This window comes from Hoplias malabaricus, chromosome 5 (genome assembly GCF_029633855.1).
Source record: "Hoplias malabaricus isolate fHopMal1 chromosome 5, fHopMal1.hap1, whole genome shotgun sequence".
NCBI lineage: Eukaryota > Metazoa > Chordata > Actinopteri > Characiformes > Erythrinidae > Hoplias > Hoplias malabaricus.
The window spans coordinates 24,942,128-24,955,884 of record NC_089804.1 but is presented as its reverse complement, the minus strand read 5'-3'; the positions used below and the strand labels follow the sequence as shown (position 1 = coordinate 24,955,884).

The 13,757-nt window shown below is 39.7% G+C and overlaps 2 protein-coding genes across 2 annotated transcripts; both read right to left on the bottom strand.

Annotated features, from left to right (window-relative positions):
* Positions 1 to 137: 137 nt before the first annotated feature.
* tnfrsf9b (tumor necrosis factor receptor superfamily, member 9b) lies at positions 138 to 4,922 on the bottom strand. Its single transcript, XM_066672954.1, has 7 exons — positions 4,738 to 4,922; positions 3,816 to 3,935; positions 3,348 to 3,485; positions 3,049 to 3,121; positions 2,622 to 2,743; positions 2,076 to 2,213; positions 138 to 1,663 (listed from the first exon to the last, which is right to left on the bottom strand). Exons 1-7 carry the CDS (start codon positions 4,856 to 4,858, stop codon positions 1,545 to 1,547), a joined length of 831 nt encoding a protein of 276 aa, XP_066529051.1. The 5' UTR covers positions 4,859 to 4,922; the 3' UTR covers positions 138 to 1,544.
* Positions 4,923 to 7,123: 2,201 nt separating this feature from the next.
* On the bottom strand, positions 7,124 to 13,225 carry fam83e (family with sequence similarity 83 member E). Its single transcript, XM_066672950.1, has 8 exons — positions 12,232 to 13,225; positions 11,405 to 11,551; positions 10,389 to 10,513; positions 9,838 to 10,290; positions 9,397 to 9,456; positions 8,539 to 8,785; positions 8,100 to 8,279; positions 7,124 to 7,953 (listed from the first exon to the last, which is right to left on the bottom strand). Exons 1-8 carry the CDS (start codon positions 12,691 to 12,693, stop codon positions 7,777 to 7,779), a joined length of 1,851 nt encoding a protein of 616 aa, XP_066529047.1. The 5' UTR covers positions 12,694 to 13,225; the 3' UTR covers positions 7,124 to 7,776.
* Between the last annotated feature and the right edge of the window lie 532 nt (positions 13,226 to 13,757).

The window sequence follows — 13,757 nt, the reverse complement described above, 5'->3', positions numbered from 1 at the left end:
TCTAGAAGTTTTAAATGTAATGAAACTATAATAGAATTGCAGTTTTAGCTGGATTATTATTAGATTATATGTACAATTTTATTCCAGCTTTTCAATAAACAAGTGTGTGTAACTGGGAAAAGACCTTGTGAATGAGTTGCTGGGAATAATTCTGAGCTAATCTTATGCTGGGAATTTAACAGTTCCTAATTTGAATGCAGGGGAATTCTCTTGATTTTGTAATGTTTAGGCGTTTAGCTGAGTCTCAGTTACGTCTGTCTGCCTACGGTCTCCCCCGCCACACACACACACACACACCCACACACACGTGCGCAGACGGATACAAAGAGCTACGTCATAGCGCCTTTCATTTGTGGAGTCATAGTTCAGCTTTAAATTAAACCTTTTTAAATACTTTCCATTTTGTCCCTAACCTGTTCAACTCAAATAACTTTTTTGGGGTTTCTTTAGCTATCAGGCTAATGGAGATTTAAAAGCACTGGAAGCTTATAAATATACATTGCTGGTTAGCTACATTAGCCTTATAGCTTCAGAGCAGATATCAGCTATTTTTCTGCTGTTTCATTATACCTCTGTGTCCAAAATGTTTTAGTTTTTTTTTTTTTATCCTGTGGGCTAGCTGAAGACTGGATATGAAACAACAAAAGTTAATCATAACTGGATATGAAACAACGTAAACAATACTCAGATCATGAATTTTAATATAGTATCTTTTTAATAAACATAAAGACAATGTTATATACACTGGAGCTTGCTCTGTAGATACAAATAAATAATAATTCACCAAGAGGATGAACTAGCTTCCACCAACCTGCTTTTGTAAGATATACATCTTTAAAAAAATTTACTGAGAAGAAAACTAGCTTAGCAAAGACAAGCTTATCACTGAGAAGTGCTTTTCAGTCCTAGACACTGAATCCAATCCTTCATGCTTCACATTTTAATATTTTTTCACATTTAACCTAAAGTTAGGATAGGACTAAGACCAACTTTCCAAGTAGGAATTCTGAGCTGAGGAGTTGTTACTTTTCTTTCTCTATCAGCTTTATTTATTTGTTTCTTTTCCCCTCAGTCGGAGCACTGAAATTCTGAGATACGACTTCTAATTGAACATTCTTAAATCCTAAATGGCTGCATACTTTTACCATTTTTTTCTACTATATTTTTAACCTGGCCAACTGTATAACCAAACTATCAGTTTTGTTTTCTGTAGGTGGTTCGACTCAGCAGTGTGAGCTAATGCTGTAATTAATGAAAAGTGCTAATGAATTTGTATTCTTAGAAAACTCTAAGGCTCGATAGTAGGGCTCGATTTAAACTTCTCATCAAGGGCCAGTTCTGTAGGGGAGGCATGCTACAGAGAGGCTTCAATACCAGGGTTGAAGACACATATTTAAAAATATAGATATATATAAAGATATATATACATCTGTACATCTTGCATGAATTATTCTAGAGTTAAATTATCTAAAAATAATTTAGGTGTCAAGCACATGAAGAACAGGCATATTACAGAACCCTTTTCCTCTAATGCAGACTCGGCATTATACGACCAGCTCAAAGGGTTTATCTTCAGACACCAACGACTCCTCACTGCTGCTGCCGTGCTCCTCCTGCGGAAAACACAGAGAGCACTGCTCCGGCTCAGGCAACTGCCTCCGACCTGTTTAACACACACATACACAACAGAGTGCTCTTTAATAGTTGGATTTCAACTAGATGTTTCTCGGAAACTAAATAAAAACTGCATGAACAACTAAGCCAGCTTATTTAAATCAGGTTTCCTTTACATGTTAAATAAATTGCTAAGTTTTGATTTGCCACTTATTTTAACCCATGTTTTGAACACGTGAAAAGCTTTAAGTGTTGTCACTAACAAACAGAACAATTGCATGGAGCATATAATGTTTCCATTATGTTTGCACATAGTCATGTGATTTTCCTCTAAATAAATATGCTAGAAAAGCTAACTGCGAAAAGCTATTTGTTCTAAATTCAGTGTTAATTCTTCACATTTCTTTGCAGTATTTGTCAGTTCACCACTGAATCCTTATTTACAGCAAATCAGTTCTTACCAGTTGGAACTTCCTCTGGCCTAGGAACAATTTTTGGAGTCTGTCTGCTTTTACACTTCACAGCCATGAAGAATGGCACAGCTGAAGCCAGGATCAGGAAAGCACAAGCAATGACAATGACCAGCGTTGCCCATGGAGCTACAGAAATAAACAAAGACCTACTGTTAATGAGACGGAAATATAGACTGTGCAAGGTTGGTGCTGAATGCTAATACATAGTTTTTTTTTTTGTTTTTTTTTTAATTTAGTTTAACCCAATTTTCTCTACTATTTGATCCACGTGGTTGCTAAGCCTCCTCATCACAAGACATCACCATGCTTGGAGGAGAACACCTGTTGGGTTGCACCTCACTGAGTGATGAGGGGAGAGGAGAGAGTGATGACAAGTGTGCACTCTTGAAATACTGGATACAGATGGCTGTGGCACCACTAAGGATTTAAATCTGGATTTCCTGATCAGAGAACCAAAGCTTAGAGCTGCCCAACTCAGGAGCCCAGTCGGCCATTTTATGATGTAAAATGTTTCAGTGTTATAGTCTTGCTTACAGGAGTCTTTGCTGTCTGCATTTGGACGTGGTGTGCTGGGTTTCTGGTCATCAGCTGGACCACAGACGATGTCACTAATAGCCGTGCCATTAGCTACAATCTTCTGCTCCGGCATTGGGCATCTTAACAGAAAAGGGGAAGGCTGGTCACATTTCTATTTATTTAAATTACTTTATTTTAGGGCTGCATGGAATTTTGGATTTATTGCTGCATACTACATTAGCAATAAGATGTAATAGCAATAAGAAAACATTCATTAGAATCACTCTGACATTGTAGAAGATGATCATAGCACACGAATATATCCTTTGTGACTTATCAAAGGCCTCTTCTACATATTTCAGCCTTAAAATAATGATTAACAAACAATGCATTGTGCAGCCCTACTTCATTTCAACCTGGAAAAACAAAGCAAGACTTCTCTTACCTGCTACTCCACTTCAGACATGACTGATGGACCTTATTGTTAAATGTTCCTTCAGGGCAAGGCTGACAGTCTCCTACATTTACAGAGAGATTATGGTGATGAAGATCTTTATCATTCCAGACATTTATAAAAGTGTTCTGTAGAAGGAAACAACATTCCTCCAGGGCTCAGTAAAGAAAACGGTAAATCAGTGTCAGACCTTGAGCATTTTGTCACCCATAAAATCAATAATATTCGTTTGAAGGATAAGCAGTTGCCAAGTATTTACGCTTTTTACTGTCAAATAACTGATCACTCACTGTTGTTTGTAGGCTGCTGTCCTTTGCCACATTCTTTGATGCAGTAGGAGCACCGATTGCCTCCACAGCGGAATCCTTCAACACACTCGCACACTGTGTCTGACCAGGCAGTGCATGGCTTCTTTACTCTCATTGGGGCTGACAAGAAAAACACCGGATGAGCAGTAGAACGAGCAGGTATTAAAAGATGTAACTGAATCAGCAATGTAGTAGAAATCGCACTGTACAGTACTGTTCAAAAGATTTGGAATCACATGCCATATTCAAACCCTTTTTGTTCAGTGTCAGATCGTGAAAGACCTTTGGTAAAAGTGCTATCATAACCTTCCAGTTAGCGATGCAAGATATTGGAATCATATCAGTTTCTGCAAACATTTATTTAAAAACCTAATAGTGTATCAGAACTCATGCTGAGTGTGTCTCATGCTGAGTGTGTCATGTGTCTGAGAGTGTGTGTATGTGTTGTACCTAGGCATTCACTGCATCTGTAGCAGTGACTCTTGCTCCTGTCTGTGACATATGTTCCATTCTCACACAGCACACACAAAGTCTTTGGGTCCTCACCACAGCGAGTCAGCAGCCGGTTTCCTGCAGCAAATGCATACATACACACACACCGTCGTCTATCATCAGCTGTGGGCACAGACCTGCAACTCAGTCTTCAATCAAGGGGACCCCTAGCTATAGTTTTCTGTTTCCTGCCTTTACAACCTCTGCCTTTTTCTGTTTCTTCATCTGTCTATATTTCACACCATCTTTCTGTCTTAACATCCGCCTGCCACATTCTTTTTTTTTCTATACCTGTCTGATTCTGTCTGTCTGTCTCTCTCTCGCTCTCTCTCTGTGTATATATATATAAATATATATATATATAGTTCTGTACTACATCATTTGAACAACGCAGCTGTCCTCCACATTGTGTGAAAATTCCATCATGAATGGACGAAAGATAAAAAAGTACCAAAATTACCTCTAATACAATCATTGCACATTGTCAATTAAAAGTTAAGGGTTTTTTCCTTCTACTATTTTGGTTACTATTTTGGAGATTTCTTTGTACAGTGATATGTACCTCTTTTTGTGTTTAGTTTGTCTATCTGTTTCTCTTTCTGTACAAGAACCTATGTCTGTCTTTCTGTGTATCTCATTCTCTCTGTGTGTCTATCTGTCTGACTACTGTTTTATCTTTATAGCACTCCCATATTTCTGTCTATTTCACAAAACAATCATTGATACTGATTTTCTGTTATTCCACAGTTATTAATAAATCATTAAGTACAAATAAATGATCAAATCTTTAGTCCATACAAGGTAATACATACCACACTGCAAAGTTCACAGTCTAACAAAGAAGGATGAGCAGTGATGTCCTCACTGTTGCTGTACATACCTGGCTTGCATCTACTGCAGCATTTAATATGATCCACTGAATCCCACGAGTCACATCCACTCTCCTCCTGACTCCCCAGAGACAGAGACAGTGCCAAAACTAGAACGAGCGTGCACCACATTTCTCAAAGCTTTAAACACAGTTTAAACTGATCAAACAAAGCAGGTTGTCCAACAATGGACCGAGTGCTCTGAGAGCAAAGTGAGAAAGTGGACTGTCACAATTTTAAGTTCCTCAAACGAGTGATGTCACACATGTGCCCACTTATAACACCCCCTTCTTCTCATAGCCCACACACATGCGCACACAGACGGATGAGCATAAATGTGCTGCAAACTAATGAGTCATTGTTAAAATGTCCTATGAACTTTGTATATGGGGTTGTGAGTGTGTGTGTGTGTGTGTGTCTTCTCATAAATGAAGACAGTGGCTGAACTGGGGCAATTCCACAATGAAAATTTTCATCACAGTAAACTTTCCCAAACATCACAGAGTGGTACATAAAATACTTTCTTAAAAAAAGTTTCTTAAAAAGTGTTATTGTTATATAAAATACTTTCTTAAAATTATTCCTTGAAGGCGAGGAAGAGAACAGTTCTGTGTTTGAACATATACATAACCCTGTTTTTAGGGAAGTGAAAACTCGATCAAACTGAAAGTAGTTGTAAATCCAAGTGCGACTAACCAACCCCACCCCCCCAACTTCCTTTTATTTTGCATACATTTTGGGAATCCAGTAGAGCAGATGTACATTAAGAAATACTGTTTATGAAATAATGTCTCACAGGGGAATTTTTAAAACCTTTTGCATACAGCCATTCAGATATTAGTTAAGTAATTCAGAGTCGTTTCATGTGAAGTGGCTCACTTGAAAGAAACATGGTGCTGATAGGAAGCTGTTGCTGTAACACACACGGAACAATCACTGGATTAGAAACACCACCCCTGTATCTACACTCAATGTCCATTTTACCAGCTCCACTGACCATACAGGAGCCCTTGGTAGATGTACAAACAGGTGGAGTGTAGTCCACTTGTTTCTCTGCATACTTTCTAGTCCCTGTTTTACCCTGCTCTTCAATGGTCATGACCACCACAGAGTAGGTGATTTGGATGGTGAATCATTTTCAGTGCTGTACCCACAGTTACGTGGTGGTGGTTTGTTGCTGTGTTGCACTGGTTCAAATGAGATACAGCAGTGCTGTGTTTTTAAATAGTGTCCACTCACTATCCACTCTGTTAGACACACCTGTCTCACCTGATCCACCTTGTTGATGTAAAGTCAGAGACAGTAGATAATCTGTTGCTGCACTTTGTCCTGTAATACTTCATCAGTGGATACAGTCAGCTGGACATTTTAGACTGGTGCACTATTCTAAGTCCAGCAGTACTGCTGTGTCTGATCCACAACACATGCTATCACACCACCACCACCACCACATCAGTGTTTTGCCTTATCTCACACTGCATATATGAAACAAATCTGTGTGCAAATGTTCCAACATTTAGTGTAAATCAAATGGGAGACATTCTCCAAGAATCCAGAACTTCTGAAGAAATATTTGACGGGCAAGTGTCCACAAAACCTGTGACTATATTACCATTATACAGTTTATCAGTTAATTACCCATCCTTGTGTTTACACTAATGGAACAGTTTATTAGAAACACCCTTCATTCTAATGCTCTTTGTAGGTTTACTGTTGTGGACTATAGTTTATCATCATAGCAACATTAGGAATATCAGTGTAAATGGTTGGCCTCAAGTCCATCACTGGACATATATAGTGAAGTATTACGTTAATAATCCCTGTGGGGAAATTGAATCTCTGCATTTCACACACTGGTGAGCAATTTTATACATAAATACACACACACACACACACTGAGGTGCCTTGTTCAAGGTCACTTCAGCTGTGGATATTGAGGGAGGAGAACACACTCAGGTTGACTGAATGTGGTACGGCAGGATTGATGCAGTTTTGAGCAGTCAACGCTGCCAGCTGTGGAATTTCCAGCATCTCTGGTATGAGTATCCGTGCCATGTATTTAGGTGCACACATGTTTTGATACTAAGACTGACATAGTGGCATCACTTCCCTTTTCATATCACGAGGCTGGGTATCTTCAGTCACGTTTTTGAGCTAAACATGATGCTAGTGAAGTGTCAAATGCCCGAAGTTCTTACAGTGACCTTTATCTCCTGACTTCATCAAAGGTGGTCCAGTACAGTAAAACTCACTGTACATGCTCTGACCTTTACACACCTCCTGATTTCAGGGAATTTGGGCCAGTACAGTAGAACAAATTTCCACAGCCACAAATGTTGAAATCAAAAGTCCTTTGTAATATGACAGTAAAAAACATCATATAGAAAAATGGTTTTATTCTTTTAAACCCTTTCATTTTTTGTTAAATGGTCAAAATCCCAGAGTGACATTGTGTAACAACTTCCTTTAAAAAAAAAAAACCTTGGTAGTTTCCATTGTCCGTTTGTATCCATTGTCATTTAGGTTATTCCAGTGCAAGTTTAGATCATCAGTCCTTTTATGTATGAGTTCATCAAGTTTTGGTCCAAGACTTATGGACCTAAAGATCCTTGATTGGTCCTCAGCCCCTTTCTTCTGTATGTCACCACTTCTCAGGCCATATTCAGAGTGTCTTCTTGACCTCGTTAATCCCTCAGTCCAAAAGCCCCTGAGACATTAAGAATCTCATTTCTGAACTTTACTGAGATCTCTACTAAAACTCAAAGCAGGCAACATTCCTAGGCTCATTTTCTGAGGAGAAATATCTGAGGCACAAGAGACCTCCTATATGTCCTTGTTTTTTTCCATTTCAAAGTTGTATAGAAGAAACTACAGTGATATTAAAAAGGTCTCTTCTTTTTTTCTTTGTCTCTGTTTTTTCAGTCAGTAGTGTTTTGATTACGAGGCAAGTTCAAGGGGCTCTAGATTACATAAACATGTGCTGTGGGTTATGCTGCCCTTTGGTTCTTCTATGTGGGTGGTGTTAAACTTCCTGAGCATTTTTTATTTTGTCATATGTCCTCTTCACCCTTGTCTTTGTGGAGGCCAAATCTCCAGGCAAAGCTGGAACTGCGAGGCCTGGCTGAAGGCAGGAATGTCCTTGGGGGTCTCAGGAGTCCTGATTTAATGTCATCATTTCGCTTTTTAATCAGTGCTAGGGCTGGAGTTAGTGGGAAGCTTTCATAGAACTGAAACATAAAAGAGAGTTCATCATGTGCCTGATATTTACAGGTGACATAAGGATAAATAACATAGGAACATTGTCTTACTGTATTAAAAAGATAATAAAAACAATACTGTTAACAACAATGGAATCAACTCTGTGAACACATACACTGTTGGTTTGCCCTGTGTCTGGGAGTGGAGCGCTCAGGTCCAGCATGGATCTGCTGATCGTGGTCTTGGCTGCTCTCTTCTGCTGCTCTTTGCCACTTTTTCGAGCATTAATTTTTTTTAGAATATCACTCAGAGAGCTGAAACTCTCAGTGTGTGGGACCGACAGGATGATTGGCTTCTAAAATGATACAAAGTTGGGAAGAGAGTGACAAGGGGTCACTAAAAACACTATACACCATGAAAAAGTAACTTTATACAACTAGAGAAAAACACGATTCCTCAGGTAAAAAGCACTACACCAATAAAAATGAAACAGTCCAGACTTTTAAACCACATTCTAAATTCCAGAAATCTGAATTATGGAAAACACAGGGTGAAAGCACTGTGAATAAACAGATCTAAAGGTGTGTTGTTGTTTTTTTGCATTGCTGTTGGACCTTGTGATTGGTTGCTGCTCCATTAAGCTCTGGGACTGAGTCTTCTGAAATGGTATTTTCTTCTGAACTCTGCTCAACCCTCTGTGTGTCTTCTCTGTGAGTGTGTGAAAAGATCCTGGACTTTTCTTTCAGCTTCATGTCCGTCCTGTGCTCTCGAGGCCTGAACAAAGGTTCCCAGTTCTCACACTCTGTGTCCAGCGCTACACTCCGACGTCTGTATTGAACTAGCCCTGGTGGCCGTGTAAACCTATTACAAAAGCAGATGGATCAGAGTTAGATCAGCTAGTCTCCACAACCATCTTACTAGCACTGTTACTGCCATGAAAGAATGGTGCACATTTCTTTCTATACCGCAGATGTAGTCAATCAGCAAGGCTGTGTTTGGTGTCAAAAGTTTGCGCTTTTATTTTGCAGAGAAGCCATGAAGCTAACGTAGCTAGCAAATAGTAAAAGCTTATGTTTACGAATTAGCTGTAGAAATAGCCTTCCAAAATTCTCATGTACGTTCCTTGAACTACATTAAAGTTGTTAAATTAATTCAACATGGACTTGTGTGTGTGTGGATATTATTCAAAATATTTCTCTCTGAAAATGGAGTAAGGTTTGTTGCATTGTTAAAATAATCTGTGATTCTCTGTGATTTTCATAGACAGGTTTTCTTTTAGCAACATTAGCCTCATAGCTACAGTGCAAAAATAAAGACACAAACTCTGTAATATTAACTTGTTATGGCAGACTACATTTGATGTAAAAAAAAATGTTTAGAAATGTGTCATTTTTATCCAGAAAATCCTCCTATTGTTATCTGTTTATTATTTATACTTTGGTCTACAAACAAAAAGAAATTTCCTGACTTACCCATACATATTGTGATGATCCTTTGCATATCTCAGTTCTGTGTTAACACTGGGGTATAACCTATTTCATAAACGATAGCATAAGTGGTGTAGACAGTATTCATGGTACATTATACCTAACTGTGTGAAGTATCAATCTCAATACACTAGAAATAAGCAGTTCTAAAGAATTCTGAAGATACTGTGACAGATGTCTTTAACCACTCTCCCCATTTTCAGCTCCACAGATAAGTTCCTGTTGTGACAATGACACCTGAAAATATCTTGCCAAAGACTTTACAGACCACTTCTCCTTTCAAATTTGTCATCTTCTAACAAGCTGGTATGGGGAAACTGACACTTGCAGGAGAACACCATCTGACTATTGACATATCTTAGATGCTTGCATTGACTGTCATCCCACTGGCTGAAAGGTGAAGTAAAGTTTCTTAACAATACTCACTTCTCCTCAGTTGTCCACTTGGCTATAGCTGGCACTTGGACATCAAATCCTCTTCTCGCTGCAGGAACCCAAAGCTGACCATTTAATCCAGAACTGTGGGACTGAAGTGGCTCCTCACAAACCCCAAGCAAATTGTCAGGAATTTCTTGGTTCCACTGAACGACACCCAGTGCCTCCCAGTCCAGAGGGCAGTCAGTGGGAGGTGGTGGGGGGCTTGAGGCTCTCTCCACAAGTACTGGTTTGTGGTTGTGTAGTTCCAGGTACTCTGGCTGGTAAAGTGTGTGAGGTGTATCTGCATTGGGGACCCCTACAGGTCTGACACACTTCAGCGAATCTGTAATGGGCAGTGAAGAAGCATAAAGGATGCGGAACTCCTGGTCAAACGACTCAACCGTGGGGCCTTTTAGGACAGTGATGAGCTGCCGGTGCAGATGGACATCAGTCCAGGTGAGACTGGAAAACAGGGAGAGGAGGGGTGCTTAGTTTAAATGAGGAAGGGATTGGTGCTGTATGAGTTGCTATATGTGGAGTGTATAGTGTATTTCTCATACCTATAGTTCCCTAGAACCACCGTCTGCAGATCCACTAGAACAAAGTTCTCCTTCAGCTCTCCTACCACCATCTTTCCGTCCCTGGAGAAGAACATCTTTCCCCCTACAGTCCGAAGTCTTATATTCTGTTAAAAGTGCATTTAGAAGGATGTATACATGCTACCTTGTAATCTGGATGGTGAAAATATTATGGCAAAATGGCCGTTTCTTTGTTCAGATACATTTTAATGTAAAACTAGAAAAACTAGGCACATTAAGCTTTTTAAATTTCAATTTTATAAATGTTCTTTTTCTCCCAGTGATTCTGGGTAGGCTCCGGACCCACCGCGACCCTGAACTAGATAAGTTCTTACAGACAATGAATGAAAGTATGAATGAAAATGTTCTTTTATAAGCTTGAATTTTTCTAAAATAGTAGTGAGAAACAAAAGCAGTTGGTTAGAATAACACTGCATCCTTCACAGGTGATTAACCATCCTTCTTTCCAGTGAATCGCAATTGAAAATTCCATTTTGAGTTGCTTAGAACTGACCACAAATTTCTTTGGAGTTCCAGCTGCGTGAATAAGTCATTCATGTGCTCATTGTGACTGCATGAATGTGGTAAAACCTGTTAATTGTGGCTTTCTGTGGCAGCTCAGTCAAAACTGACATTCCTTTCTTTGATACTCAGATGAGACATGTACGGCAGAGGTAGACACATAAACAGCACAAAGGCCAGCCTGAGGTATTGTGTCTCGATTCTTATGTCTGTGATGAGTAAAATGGCTCAAATATATAACGTTAATCAGAACACAGAGATACTCACATAATCACAAATATTGCAGGCCATTCTAAAAACAGATTTTCACATATAAAATAGCTGTAACTGGGGATATGGGTGTCATGTAGACCTTCTACAGATTACTATCGCAGAACTAATTATTTAGTGTTACTATAGTTCCATATATTGCTTGACATTTTTTTTAAACTAAAAAATATCACCCTGATTTGGAGAAGGGTGAGTGTGGGACTAACCGGGTGTCTGAGTCTGTTTGGAGTGAAGTTCTCTTGAACGGATCTGCGGTTCAGGATGATGTAGACTGGAACACCCCGCGATGCAGCACAGTAAAGATCCGCAATCACTGCGCTGTCTGTCAGTCTGTCCGTCACTATAGCGATCACCTAACACACACCACCGTCACACACCGTGGAAGACATGAGAATTCACCTGAGGCCTTTATTTTGTTTACAGCTTTTTGTTACTCGGGCTAAAATGCTAATGTAGCTAACTTGCTATGGAAACGTATTAGCATCAAGCAAATAGCATGTATAACTGATCATAAACCCGTCTGGTTGCACTTCATAATGCACCAGTGGCTTTTAAACTTTGTAGAACACTTTATCATTAATTTGGATGAAGCTTTGGCAATGCTAAGAGTTCTGGAAGGAACCATGTTTTTTAAAAAAACGGTTTGTGACTGTGGGGATATTTCACAAACTATAAAGCTTTTATACCAATAGAATGGTTCTTCAGAATAGTTGACACTGAGTAAGTTCAGTGCTTTTAGTTAGAGAACATAATTCCCTAAGATGTTTTATTTGTTTTGATTTCATACACCTTATTTCATCTACAGAACTTATATTTTATTATTTAATTTCGCACAGTTCTATAATAAACGCTTACAAATGGTCACATCTCCTTCTGGAGAAGAGAATGTAACAAACCTTTAGGGAACACTGCTGTAAATATAGAGACACATTTGCACTCTTTATACCTTTAGTGACACTAATATACCTGTACATTTATGATTAAGTCTAAGACTGTACTTTACAAACGCCCCCATTAATAAAACAGTACATACCGTGGTTGCACCCTGAATAAGTTTCCGGACCACCTCCCGAGTATGGGGCATCTGGTCGACTGGGGGATTGGTGTACACCATGGCTTGGTCAACACCTTCCCACATGGCCTTTTCTGGCCATCCTAAGTCCAATCGTGGGGCAGGAGTGTCCGAGTGCACTGGAAAGTATTGGACAGAGTAGTCCTGAGAGTCAGCTTCTCCCTCCAAAGCCCCATCATCCAGAAGTGCCTCACTGACGCGGTAATCTTCAGCCCAGGCACACACCTGGTTCACCTCCTCCGGTGAGAGGAAGGGTATGAGTCTGTCATTACTGAGTTTGGTGTAGAAAGATTCTGGTCCAGTGGCCAGCAGCTGTTCCAGGGCACATCTCTCAGCTTCGCAGTGCAGGAACTCAGGGCTAGATCCACTCACTGGAGAGAAAACCACATTCTCGTCCAGGCTCTCCAGCTGAGAGCTGTTCATCGTGGCTGGACCTTGGACTGCAGATAGCTTTCTATTGAGGTATGCTGTATTTCATGATGATTTGTAGAACGCCAAATGAAGAGGTGTTCCAAAGGATCGAATGTCCTGTGTCATGTGCTGGAGATGAAACTCATTCTAAGCTTACAGCTCAGTTCAGAGCGCACAAAGACGACCTCAGCATTAGGAATGTTCCCTGCCTTCCTCAAACATGTCAAATATGGCTTTGTTGACACTAGTCTTGCACTTTGGGGAGATACTCGGATAAAACCAAATTAAAAGAATAAAACCCTCCTACCTTCGCTGCATTCCTACTAATGTTGATTTGGCTGAAGTTAAAAAAGTGGTGTCCACACCTACAGTCCATGATTCATGCTTTCAGTTTTCATCCACATGCGCCCAATCAACATCATCAACAGCCCATTGCCGCAGTGAGGAAAGCTGAACATCCCTTGAAGTCTTTGCCCTGTTCCATAACTGTTGTACGAGGCGTATCCCAATATTATATTTCTGTCTTTATTGTGTCCATTCTCTCTCCTGCTGATACAAAGTACCTCTTTCTCTCTGTGTCCCAAGTTCATCACTATATATACCAGGACTAGTTCTACCAGCCGAGCAAGTCCGAGTCAGCCTACCAGAGCTTTTAAACGAAAGCTTTCGCTCAGTTTTCAGCCCAGAGGCGGATATATACACCCAAGCAAACCCCTTTATTCTCCATATACAGACAAAATTACATAACAATTTTGCGTAACATATTGTAGACGTTCCTTGTAATTAGGAAACCATACAAATGTTCTTTACAATAAAGAGTCTCCTTTGAAACAGGACGGTTTAAAATATATATAATGGCAAATTTTATTTTCAGAAGTGCTGATGAAGCTGTCTTTTGGACTATATTAGTTTTTTATTATCATTGCAGCAGTGGAGCTTTACAGGACATCAGGGTTGACCTCATCTAAACCTTTGTCTTCTGTGGGATTAATTTTCTACTTTTTTGGCGCACATGTGCGTTTGAATAATGACACTCGACTTCTGAGCTTGCGGTATCTAATGAATGTAGACCAACT